At 34.9% G+C, this 17,564-nt stretch overlaps 1 protein-coding gene across 1 annotated transcript; it reads left to right on the forward strand.

The window, feature by feature from the left end:
* The first annotated feature begins 11,480 nt into the window (after positions 1-11,480).
* LOC120139475 (elongation factor Tu, chloroplastic-like) lies at positions 11,481-13,117 on the forward strand. The gene is given in 2 exon segments (XM_039154676.1): positions 11,481-11,858; positions 11,861-13,117. Coding segments are annotated over 2 exon segments (1,458 nt in total). The 5' UTR covers positions 11,481-11,557; the 3' UTR covers positions 13,018-13,117.
* Positions 13,118-17,564: the final 4,447 nt, after the last annotated feature.

Consider the following 17,564-nt stretch of genomic DNA (forward strand, 5'->3'; position numbering starts at 1 on the left):
TCGACCCAACTGAAGCCTAATAGTTGACCCAGAACCCAATTAGGGTTCCATCTCAATCCTTCATCACCGCCAATCTATAGCCATTGGATCTGGACCCATCCAACGGTCCAGATCAATCCCAAAATAGGGTTTATTCCAGTCCATCTCAGCTCCATCCATTCGTTACTCAACTGTTAGATCTTACCTTGATCCAACAACCCAGATAAGATTGCAGTAACTCTAGTGTTTCATCATAATCCTAAGGAGTTTTTGTTGTCACCGCTGTCGATTACTCCTACCACTACTGACGTCTTCTGACGCCGTCGTTTCAACCTACAGTGATAGGATATCAACATCAACAGTGAAAAAAGGGACAAATCAATTAAAAATAAAAATGAAATCCAAATAAAATCTCGAAGTTAAATTCAACCCTGTCACAAGTAAAGATAAGGCACTCAAACCCTATTTTTCATAAACAGTAAGACATCACCAAAATTAACAAAGAAGAAGATAAAAAGGAGATGGCCAGATTCGAAAAGGGATCGAATTTGAATAGAAAAAATAAGGGGAGAAGTGTCGAACAAATAGAGAAAAAAAAGAAAGAGAGAAAAATAAAAGAGGAAAAGAGAACGAAAATGTAAAGAGAAAAGGACTTAGCTCGTAGATCATTCACTAAATACTCTGAGGGTCACCGGAACCGAAAAAACTGAAGTGTTCCTTTGTAAATCTACAACACTAGAGCCACTTCAAGGAAAAACAAAGCCTGGATTCGAAATCAGGGCGAAGAGATGCTTCAAACAACGTCTTTCTCTCACTTCCACGGCTTTGGCAGACGGTGGACATCTTCGGCCAACGATGACCGGTGTGGCAGAGACCCCACCAGATTCTAGAAATTCATGGCCTCCGATTGAGGCTCATGAGAGCACTCTCTCTCTCCCTTTCTTTCAAACAAAGGGCAAAGAAAGCAAATTAGAGTTGATGGTCAGTTTAGTTTGGATCTTACCATATATATGCCATGCAAAATGATGTCGTTTTGGGAGAACCTAGAGAGTATTTTCGTATCTGGGTTATTTGCAAGAGGGTCCTCCGTGGTTTGTAACCTTTCTGTTCCATTCACTAATGAAACTTTTTATTCCTTTTTATTTTGAGCTCTTATTTTGTTTATGTTGTAATTTCATTCTCATTTGCTTATAAATGATTTTATGTTTATATTTAAGCATAGGCCATCATATTCTAGTTAATTTATACTTATGCAGTACATATCCTTGTTAGTTCATTTTGGCCCTTATCTGGTTGATTATTGCATTTCTATTGATATCTGACTTTGGTTATGGTATTTATAATGGTTATATTTTAGTCACTAGTTACTATGTATAGGAAATGCATGTTCTACTTATGTTGTAATCCCTTTACTTTGGTTTCGAATACATTTTGGTCACTGTTACAACTTAATTTTCACTTGAGATAATATGAGATAATTGTATGTTAACCCCTGCAACTCCTCTAGTGATTTGATTTAATCCTTATTGCAAGTTTTAATTTGCAAATTTAGATTATATTATATATATATATATATATATATCGATGTGTTATTTTTTTAAAGTGATACTATAACATAATACTATATGTATATGTATTTTAAAGTTGTAAAATACCTTTTATCTTTATATTAAAAAACACTTTTTTATTCTAATATTTTCAAGAACACTTATTTGTAGAATGGGCGTAGAAAGCATTGATTGGTCAAAGTAGTGCAATCCAATACGACATTCGAATGAAATGTGAACTTTGAAATAAATCAAATTTATTATTTTTTAAAGTGATAATTAATTCGTTTTTATTCAAATGATGCAATGCGTGTTTCTTTAAATAGTAATTTATTTTATGTAATTATCGATAGTCGATTTATATTCGATTTGTGCTTTTTTGATAACTTTGGGGAGGGGACATTTCTCGTATAAAAGAGAAATAAATGGGATAGCCTTCTCATTGGAGGATGTGCAAATCCTGTGTTTTCTTCTCAAATTAAGGAATGTTCCCTAATAATTAATTCGAAGCAAATTAATTAAACTTAATAAATGGATTATATTCTAACTTTATATTCGATTTATAATTTTCACTACCACGACAATATATAATTAACTAAGTACTAATTTTGGGCGCTAAGGGGGTGCTAATCCTTCCCTCATGCGTAATCGACTCCCGGACCCGTTAAATCAAATTTTTGGTAAACGCATACCAATTTTTGTCTTTTACATTATTTTTATGAATTACTTAAAAGATGTTTTTAGGTATTCGGCCTACCTTACATAAAGGTCGATGGCGACTTCAGTTCAAAATTTTCAAATTAATTCAAAATCATTCAAATAAAGTCATAATTATTTTTTAAAATGATATTTAATTATTTTCAAAAAAAATGGTTATGGCAATATTATTTACGGCCGGGTTCACATTTTATCTTAAAAAGTTGGGTTGGGTGGAGGGTGTATAATTTTTGAGTTTGTTCAAGTTAACCGAAACCTATCCAATTCTGACTCGCCCATCTCTACGTGCAGCTCAAAACATCAAAATAACAAGAATAATTAAAATGTATCAGTTTTTATTTATTATGAACAAAAGTTGACTATATATTGTAACTATCCCACTAATGCGTCTGTGTACATGACATAGGTATATATAAATCTTTCCATATAATATATGACCGTAACCGTATACACCTAACCTAAAAAAGGTTATAAAAACATAGGATAGAATGGAAAAAATGCAAGAATGATGCAGTATGGGAAAAATTTTCCCCACAATAACGTTGTTCCAACATTATTTCCCCATCTAGGGTATTTTCTACAGCACACGCCTAAAGACCCCAGGATATCTCAGCGTCTTTAGGCTAAACTTTTGCATGCATAATCCATGGGGATTACTTGGCGTCTTTAGTTAAATTAGGTAGAGAAGGGTCTATGATTTCTCGGCGTCTTCAACTCAGCATGGATTTTTTCTGCTGCTGCTGCATGTGGGGGGCAAGATTTCTTGACGTCTTCTACTTCTCTGCATGGCATCAACTCTGCTGCTGCATGGAGGGCTTGAACATGTGAGATACCTCTGCTGCGTTGGGAATAGGTCTAATAATTAGACCAATAATGCATGCACCGGCTTGTTATAAAATAGGGGCCTCTAATTTCCCGGCGTCTTCAGCTCTGCATGGGGAATCTTTGCAAATGCTTGTTGATTTCTCTGCATGGGAGCGGGAACGTTATTTCTCTGCATGCATTGGGACTTGGAACAAAGCATGCGTGTAACACCCATAACCCGTACAATTATACCTATACAGATTATAGATGTCACCCGATTTTCTAAAACCATTTTCTAATTCAAAGAGATTTAAAATTTATTTTCTTAAAATGGTAACTGATATTATAAAAATATGATCATATAAATTATTTTTCGTTATAACAAATTTAGTTCAAAAGATTTTCTTATTATGAATAGTATCGTGAACAGTGAATAGTGAGGGCATCAGTACAATATAGCAGGGTATCGATACCTCTGTAGAATTCTGTAAATTTTTAACGTCATTACTGTTCATCACCATTCACTGATACAACAACTGATACAGTAATTTCAGCAAAAATATATATAAAACTCATAAAAACCTAACCTTTCAATCACTATAAAATTTCCATTTTGTTTCCAAATTTGTTCAACAAAACAAATAAAACATTAATAAGTACATGCCACTAATAAAGTCAACATTACATCATAGGATGTCTTATTGATATTGAAATATACTCCCCGATGCTTGATGTCACCTTGAAATCTTTATTCCACTACTGGCTTTTTACCTACGCGTGAAAATCATCACACGCTAAGTATATACTTAGTGAGGCAATTTAAAACAATAAATAGTGCAATACAATTCATGCATCAATATCAATGTCAAAATCAAATGACATAAAATCATGTTACCAACATATCCAATATTTTACCATGATCAAAATAATATAACTGAGAATAAAATTTCTTACTAATATACTTGCCATTTATTCTATAAGCTCGTAATCTTAATTTCATGCTTACCATTTATTAAGCAATAATCTATAAAACCATAGACAATAGCCCATTATAAAACCATGAGGACCCTGGATATTCGAGTAATATTTGCCCCGTAGTGTTACACATAAGGCCGTGCGCACCATATACACCGAAGTGTATTACACATAAGGTCGTGCCCACCATATACACCGAAGTGTATTACACATAAGGTCGTGCCAACCATATACACCGAAGTGTATTACACATAAGGGCGTGCCCACCATATACACTGAAGTGTTTTACACATAAAGTCGTGCCCACCATATACACCGAAGTGTATTATAAACCTGCAGCTGCTATACTCTATGGCATGCCAACTATACCCTGTCACTCAATGACTTACTTGGGCATATAGTCTATTTTATTTAATCCATCCATGGAAAAGTATATTATCATAATTTAACAATGGGCAATTCATACCCGAAAACATTCATGGTAAAATATCACATTTTCTATGATCAATGCATTATAATTTCATATTGTGACATATAAATGTCATTTCAAAGTTACAAAAAACTGACATAATATCATGCTGATATAAACAAGGTCGACTTATCACAAGTCTTCCTGATGATGTATAAAATATCCATGTATAATGTCATGCATGTGTTGCACTCACCTTGACACTTTATATCTTTCAAAATATATTTGCCTCACTATTGTCCATAATAAATCCTTTTCTATTTGACTTGCTTCGATCACAAATCAATCACGAGCTGTATAAATCACAAATTCATAACGATACATATGTTAGTATTGTACTAACATAAACATATCCACTACCAACTCCATAATATACTTGAAACTCATTTTCACCAAATATTTTAACACTTATTAATTTTTTTAATTTTGGCAGCAATTTTTCCAACTTGTATAAAATGGCCCTTCACCATTTTACAACTTAAAATTTCAATACAAAAATTCCCAAACAACAATTTCTAGCATAGTACATCAATTATATAATAATTATACAATAACCCATCAATTTTCCAAAAATGTTGAATTGATCCACAACTTTTCAAAAAATTACAAAATAGTCCCCAAATTTTCTAAGGCTTGTAAAATACTTCCTTCATCATTTCCAACCCTTATATAATTTTTCCATAATTGTTCTCACTCAAACAATCCATGGTCGAAACTTAAAGAACAAGTTATAGAAAGATTAAACATGTTCTAATCATCATACATGCTTGAATATGAATCTACTACCTCACAAACATCAAGATCCATCATCAATTTCATGATCCCTTATATGAACACAAACTGTAGAATTTGGGATCATTGAACACCATCAATATTATCATGCAATATTGGTACCAAATGATAGCGTTTTTCGCATATAATAATTTTTATTTTACGATATACTCAAAATCCTAAGGAAATTGCTTAAAAATTGAATTAAAGCTTTCTCTCACCTTAGGAGAAACCCACGGTAGCTTGGAGAAGAAGATAAGGAAGTTGGATGAAATTTTGGGTGCATTTCATATTAGTTTACATTTAATTCCACTATAAATGAATAAAATATTCATTTAATTGAGATAAGACCAAAACACCCTTAATAAATCTTTATATTCACCATAAAACCAAAACACCTCATCCTTATCATTTTTCAAAGTCAAAGATGAATTAATTTGACTTTGATTTACGAAATTCCCCATGAATTTTCAAAAATTGTGTTTTAGTCACTAAATTCCACTATTTCAGTTAAATCTAAAAAAATGCACATTTCCCAACCAATTTCTCTGATCCAAAATATTAAAAATAACATTACCAACCATTTTATAACATCCTTCAATTTTTTGTAAAATTCCAATTCGATCTGAATTATCGATTTCTTACCGGCTTTAACCCTTTCTAATTTTTCTTTACTAAAAATTCAAATTCCAAAAATATGATTTCTATAAATCCTCACTCTCAAGAGTAAACTATCTATTTATGGAACAAAATTTATTTTAGGAAATTTATCACTTAATTCCCTAAAATATTCCAAGTTTTATACTTTGGCCACCAAACTTCAAAGTTACATTTTGGTCACTAACAAAAAATTTGGGGTATTACAATTCTCTCCCCCTTAAATAAAATTCATTCTCAAATTTTTAATACGTTTATGATGAAAACATATGAGGATATTGCTTCCTCATGTCCTCATCTCTTTCCCACGTAGCTTCCTCGACTTTATGATTTCGCCAAAGCATTTTGACAAGAGGAATTGTCTTGTTACGCAGTTCTTTGATTTTTCGAGCTAAGATTCGAACTGGTTCTTCTTCATAAGTTAAATCTGGTCGGATCTCAATTTCCTCTGATGCAATAACATGTGAAGGATCTTATCAATACTTTCTAAGAATTGACACATAAAAAACATTGTGTACTTTTTCCAACTCTGAAGGTAATGCTAATTGGTAAGCCACCAGTCCAACTCTCTTTAATATCTCATAAGGTCCAATGAATCTTGGAATTAATTTTCCTTTACGCCCAAAATGAAATATCTTTTTCCAAGGTGATACTTTAAGAAAAACTTATCGCCTTCATTGAATTCAATCTCTTTTCGCTTCAAATTTGCATAAGACTTCTGACGATCAGCTGCAATCTTGAGATTATCTTGGATTATCCTCACTTTATCCTCAACCTCCTTCAATAAATCAGGGCCAACCAGATCCCAGTCTTTTAACTCGAACCAATTTAATGGTGTCTGACACTTTTTCTCGTATAAAGCTTCGTAAGGAGCCCTCTTGATGCTAGATTGATAGCTGTTATTGTAAGCAAATTCTGCTAGAGGCAAATACTTTTCCCAAGATACTTCAAACTCAATAACACATGCCCTCAACATATCCTCCAATATCTGGATAGTCCGCTTAGACTGACCATCCATCTGTGGGTGAAATGTCGTACTGAAATTCAATCGAGTACCTAATGCTTTATGCAAAGAATTCCAAAATCTTGAAGTAAACCTTGGATCCCTGTTAATATGATTGATACTGGCACTCCATGTAGCCGAATTATCTCCTTGATATACAACTCTGCATATTTATCCAGGGCGTAGTCCATTCGTACTGGAATGAAATGTGATGATTTAGTTAACTGGTCAACTATCACCCAAATGGAATCCTTCTTATTTGATGTCAATGGTAGCCCTGTAACAAAATCCATAGTAACTCTCTCCCACTTCTATTATGGAATAAAAATTGGTTGTAACAATCCCGAAGGCACCTGATGTTAAGCTTTCACTCGTTGACACGTCAAACACGTAACAAAAAACTAAGAAATGGCACTTTTCATACCCGGCCACCAAAATCGACTCTTTACATCATGATACATTTTTCTCCCACCTGGATGAATAGCCAGTGGACTATAATGTGCCTCAGAAAGAATATCTTTCTTCAACTTATCATCATGTGGAATATAGATTCTTCCTCGGCAATACAAACATCCATCTGGCTTGATTTCAAAGTCCTTAGTCTCACCTTTTTCTACTAGTGAAATCTTTTCCAAGCATCTGCCATCTTTCTTTTGTAGCTCTATTATCCGATTTAAAAGCATCAACTTTATTTTTAATTTAGCTAATAGTGCGTCATTTTCTTTTAACAATAGTCATACAACCATAGCTCTCAAAGCTGCAAAAGTCTTCCGACTAAGTGCATCTCTACAACATTTGCTTTGCCTGGATGATAATCAATGATCAAATTATAGAGCTCTTTTTGAGTCAACATATATTTTAAACTCTTATGATCCGTATAGATGTGATATCTCTCACCATACAAATAATGACGCCAAATATTTAGAGCAAAAACTACTACTGCTAACTCAAGATCATGAGTAGGATAATTCTTCTCGTGCGTCTTTAATTATCGAGAAGTATAGGCTACCTCTTTACCTTCTTGCATAAGTACACAACCCAAACCATTATGAGATGCATCACTATACACCACATACTCTTTGCCCGATTCTGGTTGTACCAACATTGGTGCTTCTATTAAAATCTTCCTTAGAGCTTCAAAACTCTCTTGACACTTCTTAGTCCAAGCAAATGAAATATCCTTTCGAAAAATTTTGGTCAAAGGAGAAATAATCATTGAATTTTCTTTCACAAACCTTCGATAATAACCAGTAAGTCCAAAAAAACTTCAGACCTCTGTAACATTCTTTGGAGGTTTCCACTCCAATATTGCTTGAACTTTCTTAGGATCAACTCTTATGCCTTCTGCCGAGACAACATGACCAAGAAAAACAATTTTTGATAACCAAAACTCACACTTTGATAGTTTGGCATATAACTTTTTATCCTTAAGTATTTCGAGCACAGTACGAAGATGAACATCATGTTCTATCTTTGTCTTCAAGTATACCAGAATATCATCAATAAATATCACCACAAATTGATCTAAATAAGGTTAAAATACTTGATTAATCAAATCCATGAGTGTTGCTGGAGCATTTGTCAACCCAAACGGCATTACTACGAACTTGTAGTGTCCATATCGTGTTCTGAAAGTTGTCTTTGGAACATCTTCCTCTTTAATCTTTAATTGATAATATCCCGATCGAAGATCAATCTTAGAGAAAATTGTTGCTCCCTTAAGCTGATCAAACAAGTCATCAATCCTCAGAAGAGGATACTTGTTCTTTATAGTCACCTTGTTCAACTGTCGATAATCTATGCACAAACGCATTGATCCATCTTTGTTTTTCACGAACAACACCGGTGCACCCCAAGGTGAAATACTTTGTCTTATAAATACTCAATCCAGTAGCTCTTGCAATTGAGCCTTTAATTCTCTTAACTCTGTTAGGGCCATTCGATAAGGAGCCAACGAAATAGGCATTGTACCTGGGAATACATCAATCCCAAACTCCACCTAACTATCTGGAGGTAATCTAGGTAGCTCATCTGGAAACACCTCTGGATACTCTCGTACAGTTGGAATGCTTTTAAACTTAACTTCAGTAGTTCTGGTATCCAACACATTTGCTAAAATTGCTTGACATCCCCGTGACAATAATTTTTTAGTAGTAAAAGCTAAAATCACATTGGATAAGGGATTTACCCTTTCTCCAATAAATATTATCTTTGAACCCGTTTTATCCTTTAAAAACAATATCTTCAAACGAAAATCTACCCAACCATAGTAGGAAGATAGCCAATCCATGCCTAAGATTATTTCGAATTCCTCAAGAGGCAATTCTAATAGGTTTGCAGGAATTTCTACTCCTTGTATCTTTATCAGACATTCGTTACAAATCCAACAAATTTTTTCACTATGGCCCAATGGATTGATTGCCACAATATCCCTAGAAATAGGTTCTAGAAAAATTCCCCTATCTCTTAGCAGTTTTGTACTAATATATGAGTGTGTAGAACCGGGATCAATCAATACAAACATAGGTTCATCAAATAGATAAAAGGAACCTGCTATAATCTCAGGAGCATCTCTGTCATCATCAGTCTTGATGTGATAAACTCTTGCAGTAGTTCTTCTTTCATGATTAGATGCAGTCTCAGATGTACTATTTCATTAAGTTTCATTACATATTTTCTGTTGTGCCATTTTTAACCTTATATTAGCATGCCATTCCTTATAATTCCTCGGCAGGTGAGACTGTTGTCGTTGAAATAAATTATTGAATTTATATCAGTTTAGGAATTTCATAAATTTATTTTGGGTTAACTAATTCAAATATCACTCACCTTTAAGCTCGGATAAATTCATGCCTAAAGTTTTAATTTTGCCAATTTTAACACTAAAGTTTAAGTTTAACTGTAATTATGCCACTCTATCGTTAATGGCTTAACGATATGATGACATGGCATCTCCGGGTCGTGAGGTTGCTGAAGTGGCTCCTCACCAAAACAACGTTGTTTTGGCATGATTATTTTAATAGTAAAAAAAACCCAAAATGACGCAGTGTTGCTTAAGAAAAAAAAATGAAGGGTAAACTACTAAAACCAATAAAACACCCACGTTAAAATAAAATGAATACTGGGGAGAAACCTAAACATATCGGTAGAGGGGGCTAGGGGAGAAAATAAAATGAAATGAAGTGGACAAACCCAAGTTAAAATACTGACACCAACACAGATGGTATGAAAGAAGAGAGTAAGAAGCACAACTCTGAATATGTTTTAGAATTAATCCCTAGGTTATCAAGGAAGAGCAAGAGACAATGGGTGTGTAGAGGAAGAGGAAGAGAGAGCGAGAGAGAGATATGTTGAAGAAAAGATAACATGGGTGTTTTACTAGTTTTAGTAGTTTACCCTTCATTTTTTTCTTAAGCAAAGCTACATCAGTTTGGGCTTTTTGAGTATTAAAATATTTGATCCAAAACAACATCATTATGGTAAGGGAGACACGTCCGCAACATCACGACCCAAAGATGACATGTCATCGTGCCATTAAGCCATTAACGACATATTGTCATAATTGCAGTTAAACTTAAATATCTATGTTAAAATTAATAAAATTAAAATGTTAGTAGCATAAACGAGTCTGAGCTTAAATATGAGTGGTATTTGAAGTAATTAACCCATTTATTTTTAATCCTTTCAGTAGAACATCATTAGAAAATTGTGTTAGCCGTCACACAAACACATATATATATTTAAAATATCATACTTTTAAAAAATAAAATAATTCACATAAATAAAAATTAAATTTTATGCAATTATTAAGGGTAAGAAAAATTTGATTCAAAAAAATTAAAAATTTGTTTATTTGAATCGATGCTAAAAAATTAGACTAGAAAAATTTAAATTCAAATCAAGTTACAAAATAAAACTTGAATAATTTAAAATTTTTAATAATTACTAAATTGATTTTTAAGTACAAGTTAAGTCATTGAACTTATCATTATATGCATATTACATATAAACAAATATGATATATCATATATGGTTATAAAATTCCATTTAAATTAAAATCTAATAGTATCATAAGATTATAATTATTTACAATTAAATTTAAATAAATATTCAAGTAACTTGATTCAATTTAAAAAACTTTCAAACAGAATTCAAGTTATAAAATAAAATTAATCAACTCGATTAATTCAAAAAAAAATAAATCAACTAAATAAATCAACTAAAATAAATCAAATACTCACCCCGACACTTGATCCTTCCACGGTCGAAAGAAGCAGCTCAAATTGGAGGCCTAAACTAGTGATGGTAATTGGATACTAGTAAGATGTAGTAATTTGGGTATGGGTGGATGGGCCTGCTGGGGAAGGAGGTAAGTAAATGGAATGGTAAGATATGATGAAAGGAGAGTGATAAAGTGAAATTTCAAAACTACCCCCAAGCGAGCAGCAGAAGCAGGAGCGGATAAAATAACAACAAATTTTAGCCGTTCGTTTTAGCCCCTCCCCTCCCCTCCCCTCCCCTTCCTCAGACCCTCAAATCCGAAGCCACAAGAATAAGATAAAATCCAACTCCCAAAATCCCCTCCCTCCTCATTGTTCATCCCCCAAACCCCAATCCAAGGCCGAAACCAAAGGCATGGCAATTTCATCACCGGCCGCCGCCACCGCCACCGCCGTAACATCTTCTAAGCTCAGGTACCCACAAGCCTTTCCTTTCCCTCCTACTCACTCCTCAATCACCTCCGCCATTTTCTCCTCTAAACTAACACCTGCCCACCTATCCTCTTCCCTCCTCCCTCCTTTCATCACCACCGTCTCCACCACCACCTCCGTCTTCACCCGTCGCCGTTCCTCTTTCACCGTCAAAGCTGCCCGTGGTAAATTCGAGCGCAAAAAGCCCCATGTCAACATCGGCACCATTGGCCATGTCGACCACGGCAAACCACCTTGACCGCAGCCCTGACCATGGCCTTAGCTTCCATGGGTAACAGTGCCCCCAAAAAGTACGACGAAATCGACGCCGCCCCTGAAGAGCGCGCCCGTGGTATCACCATCAACACCGCCACCGTCGAATACGAAACCGAGAACCGCCATTACGCTCACGTGGATTGCCCCGGGCACGCCGATTATGTCAAGAACATGATTACCGGAGCTGCCCAAATGGACGGTGCAATCTTAGTCGTTTCCGGCGCTGACGGACCCATGCCCCAAACTAAGGAACACATCCTGCTGGCTAAACAAGTCGGTGTACCAAACATGGTTGTGTTTTTGAACAAACAAGACCAGGTTGACGACGAGGAGCTTCTGCAACTTGTGGAATTGGAGGTGCGTGAATTGCTTACTAGTTACGAATTTCCTGGTGATGAAGTACCTATTGTTTCTGGCTCTGCACTTTTAGCTTTAGAAGCTTTGATGGGTAAACCCAGTATCCCAAGAGGGGAAAACCAATGGGTTGATAAGATTTATGAACTTATGGATGCTGTTGATAGTTATATTCCAGTTCCTCAAAGGCAAACTGATTTGCCTTTCTTGTTAGCCATTGAGGATGTGTTTTCCATCACTGGACGTGGTACCGTCGCCACCGGTCGTATCGAGAGAGGTACTATTAAGGTTGGAGAGACTGTCGACATTGTTGGATTGAAAGAAACTAGGAACACCACGGTTACAGGTGTGGAAATGTTTCAAAAGATACTAGACGATGCCATGGCTGGCGATAATGTCGGGTTGTTGCTTAGAGGTGTTCAAAAGGCGGATATTCAAAGGGGGATGGTTTTGGCTAAACCCGGAACAATCACTCCCCACACGAAGTTCAGTGCCATTGTCTATGTGTTGAAGAAGGAAGAGGGTGGTAGGCATTCTCCCTTCTTTGCAGGTTATAGGCCTCAGTTTTATATGAGAACCACCGATGTCACTGGAAAGGTGACTGCCATTATGAATGATAAGGATGAAGAGTCTAAGATGGTTATGCCCGGCGACCGTGTAAAGATGGTAGTCGAGCTTATTATGCCTGTTGCTTGTGAGCAAGGTATGCGGTTTGCTATCAGAGAAGGAGGTAAGACGGTCGGAGCCGGTGTTATACAGTCGATCATCCAGTGATTTTTGGATAACTTGGCGTTGCAAGAAATGTTATTTGCTTTCCACATTGATGTCAAAAAACCTTCATATGTCAAATGTTAAAGTCATGCAATTAGTTTCATCACAATTTTTAGAACCTCTTTGATTTCAATCTCATATTTTGGATTTTTTTTGCTCCAGACTCGTGCTTAATTAGTTGGTTAATATCCATCATGTCGTAATTCGTATTTTATACACTGTTTATTTCGTGGCTTTTTGCCTTTATACATAGAATTACTCTAGACCATATACACATATTACATCATATGCGTGTGTATGAACTTTAGAATATGGTTGAGATGACCACCTCTTGAACAAATGTAGCTTTTTGCCTCGTCTTTTCAGTATGATCTTTGTCGAACGAATGGGATTCAATTCTGCAACAGAAAGGAACAAGTGACATTCATTTGTGCTTGTCTCAACCAAATCCTAGTGCCATCGTGTGGCCGTAGACTCGAACTCATTTCTCGTGTGGCCTTAGACTCAAACTATTTCCTTGTATGCCTAAGCAGCTTCTTAGCGCACATCTTCTCGAACTTAGAAGTTTGCAGTTTAGCATAATCACACCATGGAAATGGGTATACCTTTTCAAATTAGAAACAATAGTGGTTTCATTGTCGGAAACAGGAGCACTACAATGTAAAGGTCAAAGGAACAGATCGGAGGAAGATTCTTTTGGGTTCCCTATACCACCGCTTGCCGATCCAATAACGAGGTCAATTCCTGGCCGAGTATAGCAGGACTACTGGACCGGATGCTGGACTTCTGCGATTTTCCCATTCGCTGCAATACATTAAAACATTTCCAGGTAAATGAAAAACATGTTCTGACATAATACAAACTACATTTAACGGGGATGCAAAACAGAGAGAAACCTTTAATGAAAATATGTTTTAGAGGACAAATTTTAAATATTTTTTTTATATTTCCTATTGAAAATATGTTTTCATCTCCTAAAATTTTATAATTTCTTCCCTCCTAAAACTCTATAAATTCGTCTTCTAACATAAAATCCTACGTCCGTACTTGTAAATACAAGTCTCATGTTAAATCATTGATGAAGAGAGATTGCAAAAAACCAGCCTACTAAGCAACAACCGTCATAAATAATTATGTCCCATATGTTTCATATTCACTTTTGATGGCGCATACTGCTTAGGAAGTAAAGGGTATTCATCTTCAGGGAAATAAGTCATCCTTGTTAAAGCCTCCAAAATACATTATATGGTTTGTTTTTTAGTCTCTGTTATAGCTTTACAAAACCTAATAGCCTAAGAACTAAAAGCGTTCGGAGCAAATATTGATGAGATTCCATTTCATAGTGGTCAGTTCTATAGAATAGGAGTGTACTAATCCCTATGACCCTAAAAATCTCCAAGTAAACACAATCCCAGCGTAATCTACTAATCTTGAAACCCAGTTCCTGAAAACTCTAAAAACCCTACAACATCATATGAAAATGAAAGTACCAGATTAAAAACATGTTTTTTTAATAGTTTGAGGTGCGTATCTGTTTATAATTTTTCTTAATCTTTAACGATACGTATAATCTAGTATTTTTAAGACAAGAAAAATACACCATACAAAAAAAAAAAAACGGAAAAAGAAAGAAATAAGTGAAGAAAGTAGTAGCAAATATTAAGTTAAATTTAGTACCGGAGTTGAGACGAGCAGCAGGAAGTGAAGAGCGATGATTGGAAGAGTGGACTTCAGAAGGCCAGAACTTGACGTCCATTGTGTTTCCAGCTACATGAAATAAAAGACGGATAGAGAAGGAAAGGAAGTGTATTTTAGTGGATAAAGAGATAGTTGTTATTTTCAAATGTCTCAAATTCGAGCACTAGAGACTACAAGAGTGTTTAACTTTTATTGTCAAATTGTTGAGAATTGAACATACAATTAAAATGAAATGTAATATATATATATATATATACACTTGCATGTCATAACGGTTTTTTCGGGCTATGAAGGGTTTTGAAATGATGTATAAAAATGGAAATCATCAACAATCATTTTTAAAATAAGATTGGACCACATAAATTAGGTAATTTTAATAAAAAATAATTTTACTAAAAATATTAGTTTTGCTCTACAAAATCAGAAAATGAGTTCAGGAATCGATTACGTGTGAGAAAGGATTAGCACTCCACAACACCCAATATTGGTGTCTGGTTGATTACCTGTTGTTTTAAAATTGGAAATTACAAGTTTAAAGTTTTATTTAATTTATAATATGTTTTGTATGCATATTTGAAAAGACTATTTATTTGTTTAGAATTAAATAATTATTACCTCTAGCATAAGCAGAGATTTATTATTAACCTAACACATAAATATTGCCTTAATAGTTTTGAAATCATGGTGAAATAATGTCAATTTAATTAAGAAAATTATAATGGTCACTCACAAGCATAAGCGGAAGATAAACTATTAATCTTTAACAAATGAACATTGTCTTTGTTTTTTTTAAATCGAACTATGAAATCAAACAATAAATAATTGACTTCAATTATACTAAGTGGGTTATTTAAGGTTTCATCTAACATCGTTCTTTTCAAAACGACTTTTAAAACATCATTCAAATATATAATCAATTAAACCATACATGGAAACATAAATATTTAAGTTTATAAATGTGGGGAGCTTCCAATACATCCCAAATAATACATATCAAGTATTTCATAAGTAAAGTTACGATTGGAATACATTACTTTACTTATGAAATACATGAAGGTCTATGAATAGTACATGTCCTCTAAAAAGACTCAAGACGTACTCTAAAGCCTCGACGAATCTGGAATCAAAGACCGACGATAAGCTCCTCGATGGATCTCCTAAGAACCTGTGCACATAAGAAAAATTATGGACGCTAAGCTCACAAGCTCTGTGCTAACATAGACACGTACATTCATTACTTGAGCATGCTAGCAGGCATAGACATGAACATTTAAGAACACTAACACAACAAGCTGATGTAGGCATCATGGTGTGGTCGAAGGGTTTGCATCTTGGGAAACACACCCCACTAGCCTATTTATGATATTTGGGTATCTGGGTGAGATCCGAAAATGCGTCAGAAATATACACCTTGTCAGCTTACTCCATAAAAGTACTTAGGACATTTGCGCCCAAACAATAACTGAACTACCTTGACTATAACATCCTAATCCAGTCTGACCCGAAGATCCATAGATTACGATGCCACACTAAACCATCGAAATGGTCAACCTAAAAATTTCTTTTAAAAACATTCATAAACATCAAAATAACTTATCATAATTGCAACATAAATTAAATTCAACATTTAAAAAATAAATGAGTCCTTCAAATTATTACAATACAACCATAGAGTTTTAAATGAAAATAGAGTTATGACTCGAATACACAAGGTCCATATAGAATACATGCCCTCTAAAATAGACTCAAGACATACTCTGCAAATCTTATGATCTGGAATGTATGGATGCAATAGGCTCCTCAACGGTCCCATCTGCTAACCTGTGCATGGAAACACATTCCATACGCTGAGCTCACAAGCTCAGTGCCACGAGAATAACTATGCTTTAATACATGCCTTCGTTACATGAACATGTTGGTGTGCAAGGTCATAAACATGCATAAGTACATATTGAGCATGAGATAGGCCAAGTGGTGTGGTTGGAGGAATTTATGTGCATCTCGGATAACACGCTAGCCTATCTAAAACATGATAACTTCAAGGTAAGAACCAGAATTTACGTGCACCGAAACTTATAACCCTTAGTCTACCTTGGATCCTCTAGAGCTCAGGTTGAGGTCCATAGTTTACGTGCATCAGAAGCACACATCTCAAACCTAGTCGAGCGTAAGGTACAATTTCATAATTTACATGTATTGAAATTCGTACTGATACAACTCAGAATTTACATGCATCGGATGCTTACCATCAGACAATATCAAGATATTTACAAACAAAGGACGATCTTCATAATACTAGAGCAACTCGGGTGTCCGAACTGTTTCCCAAGTGTCACACAAGGCAAATCTTATGTCATCCGAACTTGCTTTATTTCTAGGTGAGAAATTAGTGATCTTAATTATTTTTACTTGTATTGGATACTTGTAGCTTATACGGACTCAAAACATCCAAGCCCAAACACCCAAAACAATTGAACCAAAATTACTATAGATCATAGTGGGTATCAATACTAGACCAGCATTATCGATACACACCCCTTGGGTATCGGTACTCACCTAAGTATCAATATTAAAACTTGCTTTGATATTTTGAAAAATAATTCAATATTGACCCTCTGAGTATCGATACCAGACCCCGAGTATAGATACCTCTATAGGGAGTATCAATATCTCCCTTATAAAAGAGCCTAATTTTGTCTTTTCACTAAGAACAATATCGATATTGTTTATCCAGTACCGATACCGACATACTAGAATACTCTTATCTGAGAGCGAATTTACACCCAACTCACCCATTCCCTCCCCTAAAACTAGCAAACGTTTTTAAAGTCTTATTTGGCATCTTAGATGTA

Source organism: Hibiscus syriacus, unplaced genomic scaffold (assembly GCF_006381635.1).
Source record: "Hibiscus syriacus cultivar Baekdansim isolate YM2019G1 unplaced genomic scaffold, ASM638163v2 tig00110747_pilon, whole genome shotgun sequence".
Classification (NCBI taxonomy): Eukaryota; Viridiplantae; Streptophyta; class Magnoliopsida; order Malvales; family Malvaceae; genus Hibiscus; species Hibiscus syriacus.